Genomic DNA, 25,972 nt, shown 5'->3' with positions numbered 1-25,972 from the left:
CAGAAGTAGAGCTGTGGTTCAAGCGGTGGAACACTAGCCTAGAGCACAAAAGCTTAGGGACGGTGCCCAAGCCCAGAGTTCAAGCCCCAGGACCGGCAAAAAAAAAAATAATAATAACATAAACTATAAAATACGGTATTAATTTTATAAATCCTGTATATGTTGAAACTATATTTTGGATACATGGCTGAATATATGTATTTCTTTCCACTCTAATGGAGACACTAGAAACTTTGAATTGCCATAAGTGTTGACAGTATCTCTTTGGACTGTACTCGAGGTTAAGACTAATTAATCTGCTGCTACTAAAGGGAATGGTGGGGTATCGTTTATTTTTTAAGTACTCCTTTTAAAACAGCCCCTAGAAAAGATAGCCACTTGTGAGATCACCTGGGCCACATTAGGCGGAGGCGCTCTAAAGAAACAACGAACGAATTGCAATTTAAAAGGGCCAGAGAAGTAGCTCGGCCTTCCAAAGACACCTGAACTACAAGCAGCCCAGCGAAGGGGAGCCAGGCTAGCGGGGCATGGGCGGGCCCAGCCCAGCCCGGGGTGAGAAGGAAGGAGGCAGGGCCCAGCCCCAGGGAAGACCCGAGGGAGGCCGGCCTGGGAGGGGCGTCCCGGCTAGCGAGGAAGGCCCGGGAGCCACGCGGATGAGGAAGCCGCCCCCGCCGGGGTTGCTGGGGGCGGGTCCTCTCCGGCGTCTCCGCCCACAGCTCCACTTAGGCTCCTCCCCTGAGAGGGACATTCTCGTCCCGGGAAAAAAGTCCGCCCAGACAGCCCCAACTCAGCCCCTTCCCTATCTGCCCCAGCCCAGGTGGGCTACGCGGGGGGGACAGTGGTTTCAGGACAGAAACTCCGAGGTGTGCCCGAACTGATTGGCGCCTGCGCGAGAAGCCCGCGGGCCTCGTGAATTTCAGCCTGGCTACAACGCCTTCGTCCCGCCTCACTTCCCGCCCCCATCAGGGTACATCACAAAGAGTGACGTGGGAACTGAGCAATCACAGTCCCTCTCTTCGTGAGTCAGAAGAGAAAGAGGAGGGAGGGGCTGTGAGAAGGAGAGGACCGTAGAGCCGGCTTCACCGACTGGCTGGTCCCGGTCACCCAATCAGAACGCTCTGGGGAGGGGAGGGGCGGGGCCCGAGGCGAGGGTGGGGGTTGGGGCTAGGGAAACGAGTGAGAAAGCTGCAGGAGGAGAGGGCGGGCTCCCGGAGATTAAAAGCAGCCAATCAGAGCACGCCGGCTTCATTCGGAGAGCGGCGTGGGGCGTCGCCGCCACCGCCGCCGCCGCCGCCGCGCGCGCCGGGGGCTGGTTAAGGCCATGAAACAAAAGAAACCCTGAGAGGGGCGCCGCTGCCACCTCCGCCCGCCCGCCCGCCCCGCCGCCGTCCCCACCCACCCACCTAGTTACCTGCCTCTGCCTCCTTCCCCGGCCCATCTACCCCGCCGCCTCCGCTCTCCGGGCGGCCCTGGCGCTCCCCAGCCCGGGTCGCGGGCCCCGGCGCCTCCCCAGAGGAAAGGTGTTTGCGCGCTGAGCCGGGCCCCGTCCGCCATGGGGCCCGCCGCCCGCCGCGCCTGACCCGGCCGCCGCCGCCGCCGCCATTGACAGCGCGCCGCCGCGATGCCCAGCGGCAGCTCCGCGGCCCTGGCCCTGGCGGCGGCCCCGGCCCCCCTGCCGCCGCCGCCCCCGCCGCCGCCGCTGCCGCCGCCCGCCGGAGGCCCGGAGCTCGAGGGGGACGGGCTCCTGCTGAGGGAGCGCCTGGCCGCGCTAGGCCTCGACGACCCCAGCCCGGCGCAGTCGGGCGCCCCGGCGCTGAGGGCCCCCGCGGCGGTGGCGGCGCACGGCCCGGCCCGGCGGGCGGCGGGGCTGACTCCGGAGGAGCGGGTTCCGCCCGGCCGGCCCGCGGCCCGCGAGACGGCCGAGCTGGAGCTGGAGGAGGACGAGGGGGAGGAGGCCGAACTGGACGGAGACCTGCTGGAGGAGGAGGAGCTGGAGGAGGCCGAGGAGGAGGAGGAGGAGGACCGACCGTCGCTGCTGCTGCTGTCGCCGCCCGCGGCCGCCGCCTCCCAGACCCAGCCGATCCCGGGCGGGCCCCTGGGGTCGGTGCTGCTGCCCGCCGCTGGCTTCGACTCGCGGGAGGCGGCCGCCGCGGCGGGGGTGCTCTACGGAGGGGACGATGCCCAGGGCATGATGGCGGCGATGCTGTCCCACGCCTACGGCCCCGGCGGCGGCGGCGGTGGCGGCGGCGGGGCGGCGGTGGCTGCCCTGAACGGGGAGCAGGCGGCCCTGCTCCGGAGAAAGAGCGTCAACACCACCGAATGCGTCCCGGTGCCCAGCTCCGAGCACGTCGCCGAGATTGTCGGCCGCCAGGGTAAGTGGCGGGGAAGACGGGGAGACCCGTCGGGGGGCTTTCGGCCCGCCGGCCGTGTGGGGTGGGAAGACGGAAAGAAAGGAGCTCGCGGCGGGAAGAAGACAAAAGCGAGCCCAGCGAGTCCCCCCACCCCCTCCCACCCCCACAAAGGAAGGGCCGGCGAGGTGGGAAGGTGGGATCGCCTTTGCCAAAACCCACGCCGAATTCAAAACGCGAAGTTTCCCGGGGCCACCCGGTCTGCTCGGTGCTCACTTTACTCGGGTTGTGTCCGCGCGAGACCCCGGCTGGCATGGTGGCATCCGAAATCTCAGCGAGCTGAAGCGGAAAGACCAGGTCGGAAGGAGTGGAGGAATCGAGGTTGCAGGCTTGCCCCGCTTTCCCCTAGGGCAGCCGGCCCGGGTGAAAAGTGGACGGAAATGGAGGTCTCTAGGAAGTTTAGTCGGGATGGAAGCGATAGCTGTACAAGTGATCATGCCACCCCGCCCTGGTTCTCCCAAAACTTAAGCTTTTTGAAGAGCTCCCTAACTCTGCTCATCTTACTTTTTGCGCCTCTCTCTCTCTCTCTCTCTCTCTCTCTCTCTCTCTCTCTCTCTCTCTCTCTCTCTCTCTCTCTCTCTCTCTCTCTCTTTAATTCTCGAAAAGGCCCGTTGGCTGTCTTTTAGAACACTCCAGTGTGCACCAGTGCAGACAAAAGCTGGACAGTAAGGTAACTTAAGGAGGAACTTTTAGGCGTTTGTGCAGTTTTCAATCATTTCTCCTCAGTGGCCAGCGCACCAGTACTGCAGACAGACTCCTCCCACATTGTTCAGACAAAGGACCTGTGTCTCCGATTCCTGGAGTAGATTTGTGAAGGTGGGGGAAGGGGATGCCCAGGGGACCTCAGTCTGTGTCGGCCTTTTTTTTTGGGGGGGGGGTGTTCTATGTTCTTTGAGCGGAGTCTTCCCTCGCTCCTTTGCAAAAGTAGTAAATGTTACCTGCAACCGCCTTTATACAGTGGTTCGGTCGTCTGGTTAGTGCAAGCCAGCTGTACTGTTAGCTGGAAGCCCTGTCGGGGTCAAATAAAGAGAGATGATGGCGCTGCTGCTTAAATGATCTCATCTTTCCCAAGTGGTCTAAAGTACACAGAAGGGGACTGTGGAAATGGAAGCTTGATAGATCAGAGTTGGCTTACCTCTGGAATTGCCATATTTTAAAAAGCCGTCTGAAATCTGGACAAAAGGGATGGCTTATTTAGGAAAATAGTCCAAGAGGTAACAGTTTCACCTAAATGAGACTAAAGTACTACTTTTCAGTTTATACATCCAAAATGAGTTGACCGTGTAAGACCATTGAGATTGTTATGTTTGAAGCTTGTATTTTGTCAGGTATTGAGTTTTGTCGTAATTGAGTCAAGAATTCCTGGTTGACCCAGACTTTCTGCCCTTTTTAGAAGCTAACCGTCTAATAGAGTGACACTGATTATGGAGATACTGGTACTAACAAATAATATGACGACGAAAGTCATACACTTGAGAACATAGACCCTGGAGGGCCCTGGAGAGTGGGGAGGAGTTAGCAAATGGAAGAGTAACCATGTGAAGCTTAAGGAACCAACCGTTTAGGAATGATAGGCAGTTTTGTCGATGCTTAGGATCTGGTAAACGGAAGTGATCGAAACTGGCAAGATGATTGTCGAGGCTAGAATACTTTTGAATGCCACACTACTATGACACTTCCTCTCCACAAGTAGCCTCAGTGTGTGTATGGTGACAGCCTAGGATAACAAAGGAAAGAAAATTTACACACTAGTACAGGATGAAGTAAATGATGTGTTTTGTAGATTTAATATGACACAAACTTTTGTCCTGTATTGTATTGTATTCTGCCCATTAAGGCACTATAATGGTCTTTAGTTGTGTAAACTGCTACCTTTGTGCACATTAAAAGAAAATTCAAAGTTTGTGTTTTGTACCATCTACTACATGAAATGTGATATTGTCTTAGTTTTTCTTCTTTGGGACCTTGCTTATATGATTAATAAGGATGTGAGTTTGTGCCATAAAACATGGAGACAAATTGCTGAGTGTTCCTTTTGCACTTATATTCCCAGAGTTGAGAGTAATGTTAAAACTAATTTTCCTCTTTCTTCATGACAAAAAGTCACGTCCTTTTCCTGTTTCAAGTCATTCTACCTAGTGGATCATTGACCTTTTTGCTACCCCACACCCCAGGAGCATGGTAATAAAACCTGTAAAGTATTTGCTCATTCCTACAGAGAACTAAGTAACTTCTAATATTCACATACTTTTACAGTGTGATCGTTTCTCCCTGGGAGAGTACCTGTCCTAAGTGAATTAAACAGGGCAAACCATTTTGTTTTCTCGCTTGCTTTGAAGAAGTTAAATTTTCATCCTTAAGAAATAGCCATTCCTGGTGCTGGGACTATGGCCTAGTGTTAAAGTGCTTATCTCATATACATGAAGCCCGGGGTTCGATTACTCGGGACCACATATATAGCTGGAAGTGGTGCTGTTGTGGCTCAAGTGGCAGAGTGCTAGCCTTGAGCAAAAAGAAGCCAGGGACAGTGCTCAGGCCCTGAGTTCAAGCCCCAGGACTGGCAAAAAAAAATACAAAACCAAACAAAAGAGATAGCCATTCCTGCCATTTTATTCATTACCTTGAAGTCATAATTTTCAATTTGACATCTCTTAATTGGTTTTGGAAATAATTATGTCACAGATGGAGACATTTATGACTTCAGCTCTGAAGTAGAGTAGGACAAATGGAATTCTGAGTCACACAGACTAGTAACTCTTGTAGATGGCTTAACAGTGACTTAAAAAAAAAAAAGGAAACCAAACTATTGCTTTATTTTTAAGACTGGGTCTCACTATGGAGCCCAGAGCCCAGCCCCTCTTAAACTCACTGTCATCCTGCTGTCTTCATCACCCTCTAGAGTGCTGAGCTTATAGGTGTGTAACAGCAGGACCAGCCTCATACTATTACTATTGATAGTGATGAAAGCTGGCAGAGAGCATTTGATCTCTTTTATTCCCCAGTAGCATATGATCTTTGGACATGTTTAATTGGTCCTGTTGTGTTTTATGGAGTTTTGTGTTTTGTATCTTCTGTGAAATAATAGTGAAAAACAAAAGCAGGAACTAAAGAGGTCTATTAGTAAAGGAATTTTAAAATACAGACATCAAAATAAATCTGACAACAGATTTTAAGACCTAACTTTCTAAATTTAGAAATATGTCTGTTTTTTAGTCTAGTGCCTGCTAGACACACTAACAGCAGTTGACAGGTTTAAGTCACTGGGTTTTGGTCTGATTTGTACCATCACTGACATCCATCCAGCAGAGTTAAAGTAGAACTCTAGTCCCATTCTTAACTACACTGTAAATGATGAATTTCATAAATTGATTTGCTTAAGGATTCTGCAACCAAAATTTCTATATTTACTGTTTGATGTATATCTTCAACTATGTTCAATGGTAACTTTAATTGATAGAGTATGTGCTTTCTAACCTCATAGTCTAGAATGGTCCTTTCCTTTTTTAGTTACACATACACTGTTAAAAATAATTGTTTGTGCCCCCAATATCTCGACATTCATGTACAATATGTATGCTTTATAATGTATGTTGTACATAAGTTACAAGAATAAGGTAAAAGGAGAATAGTAAGATTTGTTTCTACATTCCAGTGGATTTTCTTATACTTGACTTTAGCTATCACTGAGATCATATAGAGAAATTTCAGAAATATTTTTTGAGTCACTCTTCGTTTCCACTAATATGCAGTGGTAATGTATATTGTCACACTTAACATTCTTCAAAGTTGCCTTTGCCGTGCACTTGTGTCATTTTTCTTCAGTTGCTTGTAATGAAATTATACACAATGGAAATGTGTGATTTAGCCTGGAAAAACAGAAAATTTCACATTTGTCTTCCATGCATGTAACATAGGAAGCAAGAAGATTACAGGTTCAAAGCCCACTAGGTTATGCAGTGAGACCTGTCTCAAAACAAACCAGAAACTACAATACAATACACATGATCTAAGAAGAAACTGTAAGAATAATAGTAAAGCATGGTGTCTTTTTTGCTTTTCTCCTTGAGGTTGGAGTGATGTTGTCCTCTTTACCAAACATGTTAGATATTTTACCAGTGTCACTTTGCTATGGGGGTGTCTAGCCATTTGGCATCTTCAGATGTAGATAGTGAAGATAATTTATTCAAATAATAGAACTTGTGTTTAGACCCGCTTGTTTGACATCAAAAATAAAGTTCATCCTACTCGACATTGCTGTCTCCGTCCATATTCTGCTCTGGAAAACCAATAGTATATTGGATATATTAGTATATTGGATTCTGCCCTGATCATCTTGAGTTGGGATTCTTTATTTGTGGTATGCATAATTTAAAATATCACTATCCAAGTTGGTTTACTTAAAACTTTTTGTTTTCTAGGCAGAGGTAATCTGCATAGTAACTGTGCACTGTCACCTTAACACAGTACTAAATTGTCTTAAAGTTTTACACTGCCATTCAGAAAGTTAGTTTATATATTAGCCTTAAGAAATTAGATGCTATCTTTCTAGAAAGGTCTTTAATTTTTAGTATGGTATATTATACTATACAATAGTACTAAGAGTTAGCTGTGGGGCCATTAGGAGGTGTTTGGCTATAATTGTTTTACATATGGGTGGGAAATATAGTGCCTTTTCTTCCTGCCTTATTTATTGTGCTGATTCACTATTGTGAAAAGGGAAATAAGGTGGTGATTCAAGAATGTGTTTTCTGCCCTCCTGTTAGGAACAACTCAAAAGTTTCCAACAATGTCTAAGTTCTTCTCTATACCTTAAGTTCAAGAAAAGGTTTCACCCAATTTTTAAAAAATATTTATTACATTATTGATTTTGTTTTGAATGTTTCAATATTTGTATAAATTGAAAATTTTATGAACTTAATGTCTTAATGCAAAAATGTTTTAAGATGTATATTTTATTGTAAAAATGCATATTGTAGGGCTAGGAATGTGGCTTAGTGGTAGAATGCTTGCCTAGCATGCATGAAGCCCTGGGTTCGATTCCTCAGTACCACATAAACAGAAAAAGCGGGAAGTGGGACTATGGCTCAAGTGATAGAGTGCTAGCTAGCTTTGAGCAAAAGAAGCTCAGGGAGAGTACCCTGAGTTCAAGCCCCAGCCTGGAGAAAAAAAGAACGTGTGTGTGTGTGTGTGTGTGTGTAGATGCCAGTGTACCATAACACAGTTAAGTGGTTCATGGAAAGCAGTTCAGTGGGTGTTACTAACTTTTGATTACTTGGTGCCAATAATTTTACCTTGTGTTCTTAAAGTCACTTAAACTCTAGCCTTCAGAGATTCCTCTTTGCAGTGAGGCACAATCATATCTTCCTCTAGAGACTTAATGATGTAGATTGACATACATGAAACTAGGTTATAAAGCTATTTTACTTTTGTTATATCTGAAATTAGCTTGGAACCATTCTATTATGTCAACTTTTTCAGCATTCTCAGTTTCTCACATCTTTTGTAATAATCAGAACCAACCAATGTTGCATCCATGTTAGATAACTGGCTCTTTCACTGTACTAACAAGGAACCCCAGAATCTCAACGTTGAAACAACCAAGGTTTATTTCTTATTCACAGGGGCTATGGTAGGTTGAAAGAATGTTTTTTGTTTTTTTAAAGAATCACTAGTTTTTAACTTTGGACATGCATAAAATGTATCTAAAATTATATGATCTCTTATATTCTGAGCTTTGTCCAAAGAGAGGCATAATTACCACTTATATTTACTTCACATGTCTTTCCAGCTTTGCAGAGTTTATGAATCTAAACATGTTTCTTACATTCTAAAGTATGTTTGTGTACTTCTTTAGGAAGTAGACTATAAATTTTTCCTGCAGGAAAATTAGCTCGTTCAACTTTTTAAATAAGTACTATTTGTCAGGCACTGTGCAGAATTACATATATTGGTTCTGTTATTTCTACCATACAGATAAGTATAAGAAACTTACCCAAGGTTTCAAGCTGTTACTTACTGTTCATATCATATCTGCCTCAGTAAGATGGAGAATAAGGAGAGCAAAATGTCAGCAGGATGATAGGTGATTGGCATACCATCAATACAGAAACATGTACAAACACTGAATCCCTTTGATTCTTCAAGATAGGTACAAGACAGTAAAGGCAGAGCTAAATATTAGCCATTTTTGCACCTTTAGCATCAGTTAAAGTACCTGAAATAAAGTAGATACTTGCTGTTTATGTAATTGTGCTGAATTACTGGGTTAGAAACTTCACGTTTTACTATTTGCTGATTGACTTTCCAAACTGTAGTAATGGGGTCTTTTTCCCTCTTGCCTTTATTCCCAGCCCTTTGTTTAATGAGTCGGGCCACCCTTGAGATCATTTGGAGCTTTGTTTGAAGTATATGAGATATTGCTTAAATTGAAGACATTAAATCCCTCTGTAAATGTTCATAATAAACAAAACATAATTGCTGTTGTGTGAAGTGCTGGTGTAGTAATCCCCAGAACTGAGATGAACAAAGTAGTCATAACCCCAAATTTAAAGGAATGACATAAACCCTGGAAAGAAAAGCTATTAATACTATATTGTACATGTAGAGACACATTGTGATGTTTTTTATTTCTATTTGTTTGAAGCAGAATCTGTAGCAGTAGCCCCAGGCTAGCCTCAACCTGGAGGTCCTCTGGCCTTGTTATTTATCAAGGTGGTATACAGAGGTTACAGTTACACTGTGTACTTTTTAACAATATTTATTGTTATAAAGGTGATATATAGAAGAATTACAATTATATGAGTCAGGTAATGAATATACTTTCTTTTTCACACCGTCTTACCTTCCCTCATTCTCTTCCCAGACAATGCATTCTTAAACACATGAGAAGAAACATTCTCACTGGGCCTTACTTGGTATTATCCAACATGTGATACTGAAATTGTTTTTATTGTTGGTTTGTAGTTTTTGTATCAGAGTCCTACTGCATAGCCCAGACTGGCCACTTGCCACACAGTCCTGCCTCACAGTCCTGAGTGTTGTGATTGAAGGTGGGAATCACTATGCCGAGCTGAAATTGAAATTTTGTCAAGTGAAAAGAACTTTGGGTAGACTATCCCAATAAGGAAAGGGCTTTATTTAAAAAAATCATTGGGGCTGGGGATATAGCCTAGTGGCAAGAGTGCCTGCCTCGGATACACGAGGCCCTAGGTTCGATTCCCCAGCACCACATATACAGAAAACGGCCAGAAGCGGCGCTGTGGCTCAAGAGGCAGAGTGCTAGCCTTGAGCGGGAAGAAGCCAGGGACAGTGCTCAGGCCCTGAGTCCAAGGCCCAGGACTGGCCAAAAAAAAAAAAAAAAAAAATCATGGTATTATATGACCTGCCCCCTTGTTATTGAAATATATCATTAAAAATGTGAAATGATGTGCTGTTGGAGGAAGAAGAGTATAGAATCGAAAAAGAGTGAACTTATTTGACAAAAATTCAGTTTAGATATACAACTGAACAGCTGGAAGATTTTGAGTGGTTCAGTTGATCTCTTCCCTCTCCTAAAACTGCTCTATTTTGGTCATTTAATGAAAAAAAAATTGTATCTATGAAACAGCTTTTAGAAAACTGAAAAGTGGTCTTGGGGACATGGCTCAAGTGATGGAGCTTTGTCTAGCAATCATGAGGTCCTGGGTTCAAAACTCAATACCGATGAAAGAATGCTTTTGCTTGGTGAATTTTTTCTATTTCAAAGTTAATCGAGGCTCCAGATGTTAGCTAAGTGACAGGAAGAGGTGAATAGTGAGGAATAAATAATTCTACAAAGAAACTGGCAAGTATTGTGATTAGCTTTGGGAAGGGGAAGGTTCTGGGATGAACCCAGGGCTGAGACATGATTAGCTTGTGCCCTACCACTGAGTTAACCCCTAGCCCAGTAATACAGCATTTCACTTAGTTGTTATGATTAATAACTAAATGAGGAAAATACCTTTAGTCATAGATCCTTGTACAAGGAGAGGTGGGGTTTGGTGACGTATTCATTAAGGTGTTTCATGATGGTCCATTCAAAGTCTTGTGTTCTTGAGTCTTAACCAGCGTTTCATTGAGGAAAAAGAATATGCATGTGAAATGATAGTATCTGATTGCTCTAAGTAATTTTATATATAGACTTTGATGTGAAGACGAGGTGACTATTTCCTGGAAGAGAGACTTGATCCCAAATAGTAAGTTGGAAAAGACATGAAAGTTGAGTGACCTAACCGTAAAATAGGTCAACGAGAACCCCACCTGGAATATAATCAAGCTGGACGTTATTAGAAGTCAAGTAGAACCCAGTCTGGCTTCATCCTTTGAACAGGATCATAAAGGGTTCTTGATGGTGGTTATGATAATGATTGTATTATTATTCTGCTCGTAGAGCCTTACAGTTTCCACTTTTTGAATTGGCTGTGTTTGTTAATCCGGGTTATTCCACATTCTTTAAAGAACTATCTGAACAAAGATGGAAAAGGAACAAGCATGTCTAAGAGATGATAAAGTCTAAGAGAGAAGATAGTTTATGAAGAGGAAAAGAAATTTAATATCCAGCCACAAAAACTTATTTTTGTTGGTTAGTTGGTGGGTTGGTTGGTTAGGGATATAGCTTTTTGAGATTAGGTCACACTTTGCCAGCCCAAGCTAGCCTTCAACTCATGTTCCTGCCTCGGCCTCCTGAGTGCTTGGATTCTAGACATGTGCCACCAGGTCTAGCTCTTGTCCTATTTGTCTTGTAAGTAAAAGAAGCTACCCAAGATTAACTCCTCCCTTCCCCATTTTTACTAATGAATATATGTAATGATTTCCCAGCGGGAAATTGAAGATGATTTTTAAGTATGAGTAAAGGACTATAAAAAGCAAAAATATACTCATATTTGTAGTTTTCTTAAATTACTATAAATATAAAATTATAGACATGTACAATTCTTATTATAAATTTCTCAAATTACTATATATAGTATGTAAACATAAAATGTACAATGAGTTTTGTTTTTGGAAAACTCACCTTTGTCAAAAACCAACATAAGAAAACAATACATGTACTATATATTAGAATATAACAATGGCTATATTTGGTCCCTGGGTTACAAATTGTCTCACTTTTCTGATTATGGTGGCCTTTCAGATAAGAAAATTTCCAATTGTCGGGCTGGGAATATGGCCTAGTGGCAAGAGTGCTTGACTTGCATACATGAAGCCCTGGGTTCAATTCCCCGGCACCACATATATAGAAAATGGCCAGAAGTGGCGCTGTGGCTCAAGTGGCAGAGTGCTGGCCTTGAGCAAAGAGCCAGGGACAGTGCTCAGGCCCTGAGTCCAAGGCCCAGGACTGGCAAAAAAAAATTAAAAAAATAAAAAGAAAGAAAGTAAGTTTCCAATTGTCTTTGTGTGTGTGCTAGCCCACACAAGTCCTAGGTCTTGAACTGAAGGCCTGTCACTGAGCTTGTTTGTACAATACTGCTACTCTACTTCTTGAGCCATACTTCTGGCTTTTTGGTGGCCAATTGTAGATGAGACTCAGAATTTCCTGGCTCAGCTTACTTCTAGCCTGGATCCTCATATCTCATCCTCCTTAGTCACCAAGATTATAGGTGTGAGCCATAGGCTCTTTGTCTTTATCTTTTATGTTCCCATCAGCCTAACATACGTATCTATCTGATCGTGTTATTTCTCTCTCCCCAAAACTGAGCCTTTGAGATTAGCTCCCTTGTCTAACATAGAAGACTTCTGCCTCCCCAACCAGGCCTATTTCTGTTCTGCTCTCCAGTTAGATGAAGCTTTCTCAGTACAGAACCAGCCTCAGTTCCCCACTGTGCTGTCCTGTGCTCTTGATTGTCTGGATTTGCTTTTGTGGTTCTCCTCCTTACTGCAGTCAAACCACTTTCTTTCAAGTCTCAGTGCAAATGCCTTTGCCTTCTTTCATAAGTAGTAAAGTCATCATTTGTATGTTTCCACTATCTTATGTGCTGCTTTTCATTATAGCAGTTATCTTTCATCTGTACTGCTTACTTGACTATTTTCCCTCTTGATTATGTTTCTTGAGGTCCTGAATGACTAGTTCCTTATGAAACTATGGAAATGGCACCAGAATCTTTAGAAAGAGTTAATATTTGAATGGGAAAATTCAGGTGTTAAGCTGAACTTTAGCCTTTAGTTGCTAAACTGCTCTTAGGCCTCAAACGGGGATGATTTAGCTAAGAAAACTAGGCAAAGTAGGACAAGTCTAGGAAACCAGCTTGTTAATTTATCTCCCAAGAAGCCACTCACCTCTAAACATAGTCACCTTATCAACACCTGGCTTATAGTGTTTTTTGTTTCTAGTTTGATTCTTAACAGAACTTTCATGATTATTTGTCCTCTGCCCTAGCCATTTACAATACTATTTCTGAATTGAGGTGTAAAATTTCCATGTATTGGTACTTTCCTTGTGGGTACTTGGGGGGAAAAAAAAAAGAAGCAGCAGCAAATGGAAAAATAGGAAGGATAGCCCTACCCATCCAATTCTAACTGCCCGTCCATAAAAATAACGTTGCAGGTGTTTGTGCAGGTATGATTAAGGTATATAGACTTAGCTATGCAGAAGGTATCTGCGAATCATCTCATAGGCCCAGCGCAATTACATGATTCCATAATAAAAGCAGAAAACCTTTCCCAGCTGGATTTGAGATCTGAGGAGAAAAACGCATGGGAAGATTTGATCGCCATTACTACCTCTGAAAATGAAGGAAAGGGAGTCACAGTTGAAAGAATGTGACTATCCTCTAGAAGCTAGAAATCTCTGTTGATAGCAAGGAAACAATGCTGTGACCACACCGTTTACTTATACCAGCAACCTAAATGTGCAAAGGAAATAGATCTTCACTGAGCTTCTAAAAAAGAACACAATCCTGTCTACGTATCAGTTTTAGCCCTATTAAAACCCAAAATTATAGTACATATGTGTTTAAGTTTGCTTTCTCTTATTAGCATATATTAATTACACAAAGTGGCTTCATTGCAGTATTTCTATAATTCTTATAATGTAATTTGGTCACAGCCACCTCCCACTACACAATTAAAATGATAGGTTTGTGTCATTGAAGCCACTGTTAACTGGTTATGGCAGCATTAGAGAACTAAAGCAGCTTATAAGGAAATTGAGAGACAAAAGATTTCAGGATTGTGTTGGTGAACTTATGTCAAGTTTATGTTTGCTGTGGCATTTCAGTAATGTAATACTGTATGTTGAAAGCTATTGCTTAGTTCTGATTGGAAAGTTATCTAGAATGTCTGGTGTGATACTGAATAAGAATATACAGGCAAGCTTTTCTCAGTGCTTGTGAAGCCTTAAAAAGCATAAGAACGCTGTTCCTATGCAGCATTATCACCTCAGTTTCTGTAGATCAAATGTCCAGACATAGTGTCTGTATCTACAAAACCCCCTCCCAGGACACCTAGATTTGTGTTTGAATAACTGAAAGTATGTTTATACCTGGGCCTCTGGGCCTGGAACGTGGGGAGTTGGTTATTTCTCTCATAATTCTGTCAACCAGTGGAGTGGTGTGGTGCAGGATGACTTCTGCAATCCCAGCACTCAAGGCTCAGATGTTCTTTAGCGACTTTGAATGGTGAATGATGAACTTTATTTTTCTAATTATAGACTACTAGTGACCTAAATCTTGCTTCTAGGTATCCAATACATGGCTTCCAAAGTCTAAGGAAAATATAGTATTAACACTTTGAAAGGTGTGGAAGTTGCATTTACTGGGATGTTCTCAATCTCTCACTTTATTACATACACTAGGTTAACTTTTTGTTGTTCCAAGTACATTATTTATGTTTCATGAAACTAATGGAGCTAGAAAGTTGTCTTTTAAGATGAGCTGATCTAGGGAATTATTTGTATCCTTTTTTTGTTGGTGGTGGTGGTCATGGGACTTGAACTTAGGGCCTCAGCACTGTCTCTGACCTTTTTCACTCATAGCTAGCTAGCGCTATACCACTTTTGAGCCACAGTGCCACTTCTAGTTTTCTGGTGGTTAATTGGAGATGGGAGTCTCATGAACTTTCTTGCCCATGTTTGGTTTTGAACCTGCAATCTCAGATCTCAGCCTCCTGAGTAGATAGAATTATAGGTGGGAGCTACCAGTGCCCAGCTATATGCTTGCTTTTTCCATGAGCTTTTTCTTTGACTACTCATCTCTTGGGTTTTCATTGTTCTGATTTATAGGAGAGAAGTAGAGAATTGTATTTTGTGTCTTTTGTGTATGTGTATTGGTGGAAAAAGAGTAGATGTAGTAGAAATTAACATAACCCTTTGATTTTGGTAAGATGGATTGGTAATATGGGGCCATATGAAAGTCTGAAACTAGGAGAGGAAAAAAATACATACTGGGAAGTCTGAATTATAAACTGATAATGGTGCAATCTCCTCCTAAATAAAGACTAGTGAAGTACATGTCCAGATGTAGTAGCATTAGGAGAATATATATTGGGGGGGGGGGCAGTCCTGGGGCTTGGATTTGGCCTGAGCACTGTCCCTGGCTTCTTTTTGCTTAAGGCACTCTACCACTTGAGCCACAGCACCACTTCTGGCTTTTTCCCCCCCTGTTTATGTGGTGCTAAGGAATTGAACCCAGGGCTTTGTGCAGGCTAGGCAGGCACTCTACCACTAAGCCACATTCCCAGCCCTTAGTGATAGATTTTTGTGATAAAGAAGAAACTAATAAAACAAACAGTGGTCTTTCTTTTCAACATGTTGTCTGACCACCCCATAGGATATTTGCATATCACTTGTTTAGTGCTTTAGGCATGTGTCAGACAGATTAGTCTTGGTGGAGAGGAAACCTTATTGAAGGTGGTATTTCACTAAAGAAAATAGAGTATGAGAGTTGGGCAAGACTGAATACGGGGACATTTGTTTGGGGTTGTATGTGGGAGAGGACCGAGGACTATTGTAGGTAAGTAGATGAGAAATGGTCTTAAATTTTACATATTACCTGTTACTTTGTCACAGAGGGTGGAGGGAGACCATACATATGCCTAAATAGTACCTATATTTTTTATTTTTAGAAACTAAAAATAGCATGATATATATCATGAAAGGAAATTTGTTCTGGCACATTTCATGTTAACATCATTTTGGTTGTGTATTAGAGATTTTGAATTACAGTTTGAGGACTTCTAATCTGCATCTTTGGTACCGAAGGGAGGAAATTGGCTAAACTGGGCATTTATGACATGTTAGGTATATATACTTCAATGTTTTAAACTTAATATAGAATTTGAAATAAGCAAATCCTTTTATTTGAGCTCAGGTCTGCCCTGAGTTAGAGTAATTCTTTAATAAAACTAAGCCCTGAATTAGAGTAATTCTTGAATAAAACTACATTTAGCATCCATATAGCCCATCTTACTCTGTCCCAAGTTGTTATGGTTGTCTGATCCATTCATAATTCAGCAGCTTTCTCCCAGCCCCTTTCCTGCATTCAACTTAATCTTTATAGATACACAATGTCTTTTTATTTTATTGCACATCTTTTTATATTTTATATAAATAACTAGAGAGTTTAGTTACTAGTATCAGTATAACTAAACAAGATGGGAATAAATACACTGACTGATGATGGGCCTAGAATTTAGCTGAAGGGGAACAGCCAGTCCTGGTCACTGGCTGCTAAGCTTCTTTTCCTCAAGGCTAGGACTCTATCATTTGAGTCACCGATCCACTTCTGGCTTCTTTTTTTTTTTTTTAGGCGGGGGCTACTTTATTGGAAGCAAGTCTCACAGACTCTGCTGCTCCAACTGGCCTCAAACCTGGACCCTCAGGTCTCAGCCTTCTGAGTAGCTAGGATACAGGCATGAACCACCAGGCCCTGGCAGTTTACTTTGTTTCCATTGAAGGAAAGATTAATGTATGTTAAGACCATTAATTGGAAGTCAGTCCAAGAACTTGTAAGTGGTTATCTGAAAAAACAAGGTTCATAAGTAAGTAAAAGGACTAGTTTTGTGTGTGTGCTAGTTAATTGGAGAACCTTTCTGCTCAGGCTAGCTTCAAACCATTATCCTCAGAGCTCAGCCTCCAAAGTATCTAGGATTATAATGTAGGACCATAGATTTTTATTGTCATTTTATTACTTTGCTATTTTGTTATGGTAATTATAAAAGTGATAAACAAAGGGGCTACAGTTCCATAAGAACTATTAGAAATTTCTTTTTGTTATTATAAAGGTGATATACAAAAGGGTTATACTTACACACATCAGGTAAGGAGTTCTTTTGGGACAGCGTCACCCCTTTCCTTGCTATCTCCCAGGTTTTCCCTCCCATCCCCATCCACAAGTTGTATAGTTCATTTTCAACATATTATGTCTAGTGAGTACCACTGCTACATTTAAGGCTATAGATTTCTTAAGACCAGTTTTCTTTTTTTTTGGCCAGTCCTGGGGACTGGTCTCAGGGCCTGAGCACTGTCCCTGGCTTCTTGCTCAAGGCTAGCACTCTGCCACTTGAGCCACAGCGCCACTTCTGGCCATTTTCTGTATATGTGGTGCTGGGGAATCGAACCCAGGGCCTCATGTATATGAGGCAGGCACTCTTGCCACTAGGCCATATCCCCAGCCCCTCTTAAGATCAGTTTTGACCTAACTCTGGCATTGCCACTTACTAGGCATATGACGTTTTGGCCAATTTATACAAATTTTCAGAGTTTTAATTTCCTTGGCGGTAAAATGACTCTAATCTGGTTTTGGGGTTATTGTATAAAGTGACAATAGGTTGTTTTACCTGCACACTGCTGTTTTTCTTGCCACCAGTACCCTTGCTTGGTACTAAAATATTGTTCTAAAAATTATGCCTATTCACTGTGTAGCTTTCATATATAGCAGACTTTGTCATTTGCAGTGAGTAGTACTAACAGTAAGAAAATAGTAAAGCCAAGTTCTGAGTTGAAACCTCCCAGTTAGACTTACCAATCTCTTCTGACAGATCTGGTAGCCTTAGTGGAATTAGGAACATTTCATCATGTGGTGAAAGGTATAGAAGTGTGTATGTGTGAATGTGTGTGTACCAGTCCTGGGGCTTGAACTCAGGACCTGGGTACTGTCCTTAAGCCTTTCCCCCTCTCTGTCTAGTGCTCTGCTGCGTGAGCCACAACTACACTTCCTGGTTTTTTGGTAGTTTTATTGGAGATGAGTGTCCCACAGTCGACTTCCTGCCTTGGCTGGCTTCGAACTGTGATCCTCAGATTTCAGCTCTGAGGAGCTAGGGTTCCAAGCATGTGAGCCCCTCCCGGTGCCCAACTGTAATGAAATATTTTTAAAAATAAAAATTGTGGGGCTGGGAATATATATGGCCTAGTGGCAAGAGTGCTCGCCTCGTATACATGAGGCCCTGGGTTCGATTCCTCAGCACCACATATACAGAAAACGGCCAGAAGTGGCGCTGTGGCTCAAGTGGCAGAGTGCTAGCCTTGAGCAAAAAAGAAGCCAGGGACAGTGCTCAGGCCCTGAGTTCACAGCCTAGGACTGGCAAAAAAAATAAAATAAAAATTGTGAGGCTGGGGATTTAGCACAGTGGAAAAGCACTTGCCTTGGCAAGTTACAAGGCCCTGAGTTGGGTCACCAGCTCTGCAAAAAATTAATAAAAATTGCCCATCGGCAGACATTTAGTTGAAAAGAGCTTTCTGTGGTTTGTCTTTTTAAGTATAAAATTATTGATGCCTCTGAAATGTTCTTTTTTTTTTTCCTAACAGGTTGTAAAATTAAAGCACTGAGAGCCAAGACAAACACGTATATCAAGACTCCTGTTCGTGGTGAAGAGCCCATTTTTGTTGTCACTGGACGGAAAGAAGATGTTGCCATGGCCAAAAGAGAAATCCTGTCAGCTGCAGAACACTTCTCCATGATTCGTGCATCTCGAAACAAAAATGGTCCTGCCCTGGGGGGGCTATCATGTAGTCCTAATCTGCCTGGTCAGACAACGGTCCAGGTCAGGGTCCCCTATCGTGTTGTGGGATTGGTGGTTGGACCCAAAGGAGCAACAATTAAAAGAATTCAGCAACAAACCCACACATACATAGTGACTCCGAGCAGAGATAAGGAACCTGTCTTTGAAGTGACAGGGATGCCGGAAAATGTTGACCGAGCACGGGAAGAAATCGAAATGCATATCGCCATGCGTACCGGAAACTACATAGAGCTCAATGAAGAGAATGATTTCCACTACAACGGTACCGACGTGAGTTTTGAAGGTGGCACTCTTGGCTCTGCATGGCTCTCCTCCAATCCAGTTCCTCCTAGCCGCGCAAGAATGATATCTAATTATCGAAATGATAGTTCCAGTTCTCTAGGCAGCGGTTCCACCGATTCCTACTTTGGGAGCAATAGGCTGGCTGACTTTAGTCCAACAAGCCCATTTAGCACAGGAAACTTCTGGTTTGGAGATACACTACCATCTGTAGGCTCAGAAGATCTTGCAGTTGACTCTCCTGCCTTTGACTCTTTACCATCATCCGCTCAAACTATCTGGACTCCATTTGAACCAGTTAACCCACTCTCTGGCTTTGGGAGTGATCCTTCTGGTAACATGAAGACTCAGCGTAGAGGAAGTCAGCCATCTACTCCTCGTCTGTCTCCTACATTTCCCGAGAGCATAGAACACCCACTTGCTCGGAGGGTTAGGAGCGATCCACCTAGTACAGGCAACCATGTTGGCCTTCCAATCTACATCCCTGCTTTTTCTAATGGTACCAATAGTTACTCCTCTTCCAATGGTGGCTCCACCTCCAGCTCACCTCCAGAATCAAGAAGAAAGCACGACTGTGTGATTTGCTTTGAGAATGAAGTAATTGCTGCCCTAGTTCCATGTGGCCACAACCTCTTCTGCATGGAATGTGCCAACAAGATCTGTGAAAAGAGAACGCCATCATGTCCAGTTTGCCAGACAGCTGTTACTCAGGCAATCCAAATTCACTCTTAACTATATATATATACATAAATACTATATCTCTATATGGACTCGTAAAGGCATGGGTATAATGGTACCCCCAGTAAACTTCCTAATGAATTCTTATGACTGTTATCAGGCTTTATTGGGATTAGGCTAAAGTTGTTAGTAAACTTATAAAAGGCTGCTATGGTAACACTAAACCTAAGTGGTCTCTTGTCTATTAGTTTGGTTTGAATTCTTAATACTATTTTGTAGACCCAGAGACACAATTTATATATAAGAATTGCTAAAGCTGAAGTTCCACTTGGCTGAGTGAAGATCATAGGTTGTGTGATCTGTGAGAAAAGTCTGAGGTTCCAGACAATGGGTCCCAAAAGCCTAACCACATTAAGAGTTTATGGAGGGTACTTGGCATTACAGATGACTCAGACACTTCCAGTGCTGCCTTCTTTACACTGCCAGTTTTGACAAAACAGGTTTGTTTGTTTTTTATTTTACAACAATTTATGCCTAATTCTGCAGGATTGCAAGTAACTTTTGAATGCATTGTGATTACTTATTGGTAATAATAGGGCTGATGGCAGTTATCTAGATCATTGGCTAGAATTTGGGACAAAACTGCTACATTGACCTTCATCTCGCCCAGAGTGCTCAAGGCTGGTATGATCAGTGGATCAGGAATGCAATTGTCTTCAATTGTGAATTCCTTCCCACAGCCTCCCTTGATGAATGTGGGAATGGCCACCTGGGTTTTCCCATTCAGGGAGGGCTTTGGGATACACTTACATTGGCTGGTAATTGAGGATGCAAACATTCCATTTATTAGTCTGATCAAGCTATTGATTACTACAGATCAAAATGTGAAACATTTTATGTTCAATCCATATTTGTCTTGCACATTATAAATATGTTTTTATTTTTAGTAATGGAAATAGGGGAGAGGTAACAGGGCCCTTGGCATAATTCACAAAAGCAGCTGTGACAACCTCCAATCAGTTTACTTCATTTCAAAACTATTTCCAATCGCAAGGAGAGATTTCTTTAAGATATACTTGTACATTTCACCTGTGGATGCCTCAGTATGTTCCCAAATCTCTGCTGGCATTGAAAGGACAAAACATTATACTGGTGGGGTTTTCTACTAATTATTTTTTTGAAGCGTTATTTTCCCAACACAAAAGAGCTTTTTTTTCTCAGTATAATGAAAATTGAAATCCTATGTGTATTCAATAGTAAATAGACAAAATTTTATTTTTTATTTCCACTTGAAGAGTTACATTTCGTATAAAAGTTTACAAATAACGGTTTTTATTTTGATTTTTTTCAGTATAAAAAAGTTGCCTTGATGGCATATTATGATGTAATGCTAATTGCTTGTAGGGTAGGTAAATATGTCAGTATTGAAACCTAATCTCTAGCTGCCGTCTTGTAGATATGAACGAATGTTCACCAAGCATGTATTTTGTATTTTGTTGCATTGTACACTGCAACTAATAAGCCAAGGAATCGACATATATTAGGTGCGTGTACTGTTTCTAAAAACCACAAACTAAGAATGATAAATTATCAATATAGTTTAGTATTTGCTAATTTTACTACACTCTTTTGTTATGTATATGTAGGGAAGTCATAGGGATTATAAATTCAATTTGAGTAAAGTTTAAAACCATATATTTTATGATAAAGGGCCTTTAACTTAAGATGGCCAAAGCACTGATATTATATATTTGCTGTAAAGAGAATTATAAGAGTTTTATTTTTCTGATATTAAAAGTTACTTAATAAAGACTTGTTTCCATTAACTTGAATGTATTCTCCTTGGTGTTTTTCATATCATCATTAGTTTACCTTAGAGGAAGAGAGCTGCTAAACAGTTGGGGTTTTCTTCTTACCAGGTCTCCCTAGTCCCAGCCTGTGTCCTTGTAGTGACTTCTCTTTCTGTGCTGATTCCTTGTAAAGCAGTCTCACTCACCCTGTAGCCCAAGTTAGCCTAGAAGTCAACACCCTTCTGCGAGCTCAGCTTCACAGGATTATAAGCATGAACCACCATGCTCAGCTTTCTGAGTTTTTTTAAAAATCATGCTGTTGGTAAGAGTTTTTTTTCTGTGAGTGATGTTATTGTTATATAATAAAGTGCAGGCTTAACTGGCCACAAATTACATAGGACCTAATTATACATCAAGTACTAAGTGACTTTTAAATTTGACTTCATTCACTTTTCTCATGTGAAGGTACAAGTTTTAAAGTTTCATTAAAAACTACCTTCTGGGGCTGGGGATATAGCCTAGTGGCAAGAGTGCCTGCCTCGGATACACGAGGCCCTAGGTTCGATTCCCCAGCACCACATATACAGAAAACGGCCAGAAGCAGTGCTGTGGCTCAAGTGGCAGAGTGCTAGCCTTGAGCGGGAAGAAGCCAGGGACAGTGCTCAGGCCCTGAGTCCAAGGCCCACGACTGGCCAAAAAAAAAAACAAAAAAAAAAAAACTACCTTCTGCGTGGCTTTAACATTGACAAAAATACTACTGGATTAATGAAGTTGATTGATGTTGATCAGAGTACATTGTTGCCACTTGATTAAAAGAAATAATTTTCTTTAAATAATTTTAAATTAAATTTCTATTTTTTTTTAATACTTAAAAGTATCACACAGGGCTGGGGATATAGCCTAGTGGCAAGAGTGCCTGCCTCGGATACACGAGGCCCTAGGTTCGATTCCCCAGCACCACATATACAGAAAACGGCCAGAAGCGGCGCTGTGGCTCAAGTGGCAGAGTGCTAGCCTTGAGCGGGAAGAAGCCAGGGACAGTGCTCAGGCCCTGAGTCCAAGGCCCACGACTGGCCAAAAAAAAAAAAAAAAGTATCACACAACCATAGTAAATAAACCTTTTCACTGTGGGTTGAAGAGGTGATGTCGGACTAGAATACTGGAGCAAAGATTCACGGATTGGCAAGGGCATGCGCTGAAGTGCCAAGATTTTTTTGTTGTTAATTTTAAGATTTGCCTTCAGAACTTGGAAACGTGTGTAACAGTATAAAATGCCAGTTTCGATGGATAACCTGTAAAAATGAACTTTTTTTTTTTTTAACCTAATATGAGGTCAAGATCTTCCAAGGGACCTTGAAAAGAATCTACTAGTGTTTTGCTTGCCAGAGTTAGCCAAAACGTTTGTCTGGACCCAGTGTTATCAAAACTGATAAGCACTTGCCCTAGCTTCAAGTTTGTATTTGCCCTTCCTCTGAGCCTGTGTGAACTGTCTTGTTTATACAGTACTAGGAGCCTCTAGGAACTGCCCTGTTTGGAGGAACGGCAGCTCCAGCTCCGATAAAGCCACAGTGGGGATAATCAGGAATTCAGAGTTGACAATTTGTTGACAAGGCCTTCTAAATTAAACTAAAACTGAAAACATTTTCATTACCCAGCAGCTTAAGTTATTCTAAAGTTTTGTGCTTTCTCTAAAGGACTTTACCAGAGCAATCCTGTGTGCAAAGTAAAATTTTAAGCAAGAGTTGGAAAGGTTAGAGTTGGTTTTAGAAAGTGCAGAATAGATGTAGTGAACCTGTTATTACACATTATAGAGTCTCTTCAGTAGATCTGTTTTCTGTTCCCTTACCCCTCCCTTAAATTTCCATTTCTCACATTCAAAAACTTACAAATACAAGTGCTTGGGGATGTTTAAATTAGGTTGTAAGCCTCTTTTCATGCAGTGGCTCTTCCATAACTTGACCATTCACTGTTAGTGATCACAAACCTGGGCAACAGAGCACTAAAGAAATACAAGAAGGGACAATGAGAAAACTTTATTTTAAAGTGCATTTCTAATAAAGAGTAGTGGCTATCTCTCCATTTGGGAATCAGGTAATAATTATTCCTACTTGGTTTGTTTTTTTTTTTTTTTTTTGGCCAGTCCTGGGCCTTGGACTCAAGGGCTGAGCACTGTCCCTGGCTTCCTTTTGCTCAAGGCTAGCACTCTGTCACTTGAGCCACAGCGCCACTTCTGGCCATTTTCTGTATATGTGGTGCTGGGGAATCGAACCCAGGGCTTCATGTATACGAGGCGAGCACTCTTGCCACTAGGCCATATTCCCAGCCCTACTTGGTTTCTTAAGCTGACCATGTGGAATAATAGAACATTATAAAAAAATAAAATTAGTTTCCTGCCATTTTCTCTTGCCTTTATTTTATGCCAGGGCTTGAACTTAGGACCTGGGCACTGTCCTTTTTGGCTCAAGGCTGATGCCCTACCACTTTGAGCCACAGCTCCACTTCCACCGCTGGTACAGTGCAGGGGGACTCGGTGCAGAGCATTAAGTGTTCTAAGAGGGTATTGGGAAACAAGGAAAACAGGGAAAGCACACATTTTTAGGCCTTTGGGGAAATCTTAGACCTTCACTGACGTAATTCTCATGGTAAATGGGTACTTTTATGACTGAGTGGCAAAATACTTTTCCTCCTGCCTTTGGATATGGTTAAAGTGAAAAATCTTCAATTTTTCTAAGATCACATACATAAATGCTTTTTTAAAATTATGGGAGGCTTAACAAGAATATCGAGTGGAATTCACAAAAGCAAAACTGAAAACTGGTTTAGTAATAAAATGCTTGGTGAAGAAGAGGTAGTACAGAAAGGTCAAGATATAATGTAAATCTGCTCAGTGCCTTAGCAGCAACTTCTCAGTGTGTAGCCTAGCAATGTGTAGCTCCCAGCAGGGCTGTACATGATTTGCTACACATTAATGCTGAACATCGGGATGGGAAGAATCAGTTACACCATCTTAAAATTAACACACAACCTCAAAATACAAAATGGCTTATACTGTAGAAATGGAGTTTCTATTAAAAATGTTCTTGGACATGTCAATAGCCTGAGGAACTTGAGGTTTTCTTGTGTGAGCCAGAAACCATAATTACTTTAAACTGGAGCTTAAATGTTGGGTTTTAAAGCGCCAAAGCTCATGACTGTTGTGACATTTCCCAAGATCAGAACCAGTGGAACGTTGACCTCTTCCCATAATTTTAGAGGAACTACCAAGATGGAATGAGACAAATGCAGTAGTAGCTTGCAGTCTACCTGAATCAGTTGTGAAGTGCTGAAATATAGAAAGCGCTGGACATTGTAGATAAATATAACTTAAAAGATAAAAACCGGAGAGCTAAAATGTCACAGAATTGACAGGATACTTGATAGTTTACAGACTTAGTGAATCTCTTGCCTGTAATTTACCTCGATTGAAGTATAGACTTAGTAGATCATAAGGAGGAAACTAATAGAGTTAGTAATCACTAGGAGAGTGTTGGTGATATTCATGAAGGAAATTTCATGAAAGACCAGTTAAAGCCACAGGAAAACTGGATAGGTTAGCAAAAACTTGCTGGTAACAATGTTTTTTTCTATGTGTAAATGTGTTCATGTCTGGGCTGGGGATATAGCCTAGTGGCAAAGAGTGCCTGCCTCGGATACACGAGGCCCTAGGTTCGATTCCCCAGCACCACATATACAGAAAACGGCCAGAAGCGGCGCTGTGGCTCAAGTGGCAGAGTGCTAGCCTTGAGCGGGAAGAAGCCAGGGACAGTGCTCAGGCCCTGAGTTCAAGGCCCAGGACTGGCCAAAAAAAAAAAAAAAAATGTGTTCATGTCTAAAAGCAACTTTTAAAGACCCTGCCTCAAAAGGTCAGCCTAGGCTGACATTGAACTTGATCCTCATACCTCAATCCAAGTGGACTGCAGTGGGTGGCCCGCTGTCAGCTTAAAGCGGCTGTTTGCATGAAGTTCTAAGGATAGAACCCAGGACCTTGTGCATGCTAGGCTGTCTATCACTCAGGTCCCCCTACCCCGCCCTTTAATGCTACTTTCTTAAAACAGTCCATGACTTCAACTAAGGCCTTTTTGTTCGATATATAGACCACTGATTAAAAAAAAAAAAAAAGGTTGAACTATAAAAATGGGCTATTGGTTATGTTTGGATTAAAATCCCAACTTTTCCTCCTCTATACATGACTGATTTTGTGATTCCAGTGATATTGCTTAGGGTGTTTCCTTTTAATTCTGGAAGGTCCCACTAGGGGCTAGGCAGATCTCTCTGGGTTTATTCAGCAAATGAATAAAAAAGCCTTGAAATACATACTTTGAGAGCTGCTATCCTGTGACCTTGAGAAGGCAGACTCCAAAAATGTGCTTTTCTGGACCGTTGCCAGTGGCCCTCCCCGCCCACAGGTAAACCAGCAAGATGAAAAGGGATCTTATTCTCGGGTCGCAGGTCTTGTGAGAACTTGGGTCAGGGTCAGTTGGTCCCTAAGGAGGTTTTGAAAACTACATCCTGGGGTTGAAGACGGTAGTTGTAAACTGAGCTTAAGAGGATGGCCTCTCAAGTTTCTTGATTGGCAGACGGGCTTATCCTGGATGTTTGGATTTCATATCCTCCACCTTGTCTTCCCCGGAGTAGCATCCTCCGGCCATTCACGCCATTTGAACAAGCTTTGGTGTAAGCTTAATGTAGCCACTTGACGAGTCACTGTGCAGTGCACCTTTTGGAAAGCCTTCCCACACTTTCCAAATCCTTGTAGTTAAGATTACGCTGCTACTACTACTCTGAGCTCAGCCTACAAACCTTCCA

At 42.4% G+C, this 25,972-nt stretch overlaps 1 protein-coding gene across 1 annotated transcript; it reads left to right on the top strand.

Annotated features, from left to right (window-relative positions):
• Window positions 1-1,302: 1,302 nt before the first annotated feature.
• Window positions 1,303-21,159, top strand: Mex3c (mex-3 RNA binding family member C). Its single transcript, XM_048363364.1, has 2 exons — window positions 1,303-2,372; window positions 18,166-21,159. Exons 1-2 carry the CDS (start codon window positions 1,622-1,624, stop codon window positions 19,389-19,391), a joined length of 1,977 nt encoding a protein of 658 aa, XP_048219321.1. The 5' UTR covers window positions 1,303-1,621; the 3' UTR covers window positions 19,392-21,159.
• Window positions 21,160-25,972: the final 4,813 nt, after the last annotated feature.

The sequence above is a fragment of the Perognathus longimembris genome, chromosome 15, assembly GCF_023159225.1.
Source record: "Perognathus longimembris pacificus isolate PPM17 chromosome 15, ASM2315922v1, whole genome shotgun sequence".
In the NCBI taxonomy this organism is placed as follows: Eukaryota; Metazoa; Chordata; class Mammalia; order Rodentia; family Heteromyidae; genus Perognathus; species Perognathus longimembris.
This window is presented reverse-complemented; position numbering and strand designations above follow the sequence as displayed.

What these genes read in the sequence shown, in the direction of transcription:
- Mex3c (XM_048363364.1), top strand. Translation starts at nt 1,622, where the DNA reads ATGCCCAGCGGCAGCTCCGCGGCCCTGGCCCTGGCGGCGGCCCCGGCC. An exon ending in CGAGATTGTCGGCCGCCAGG is followed by an intron (nt 2,373 to 18,165) that starts GTAAGTGGCGGG and finishes TTTTCCTAACAG; the next exon opens with GTTGTAAAATTAAAGCACTG.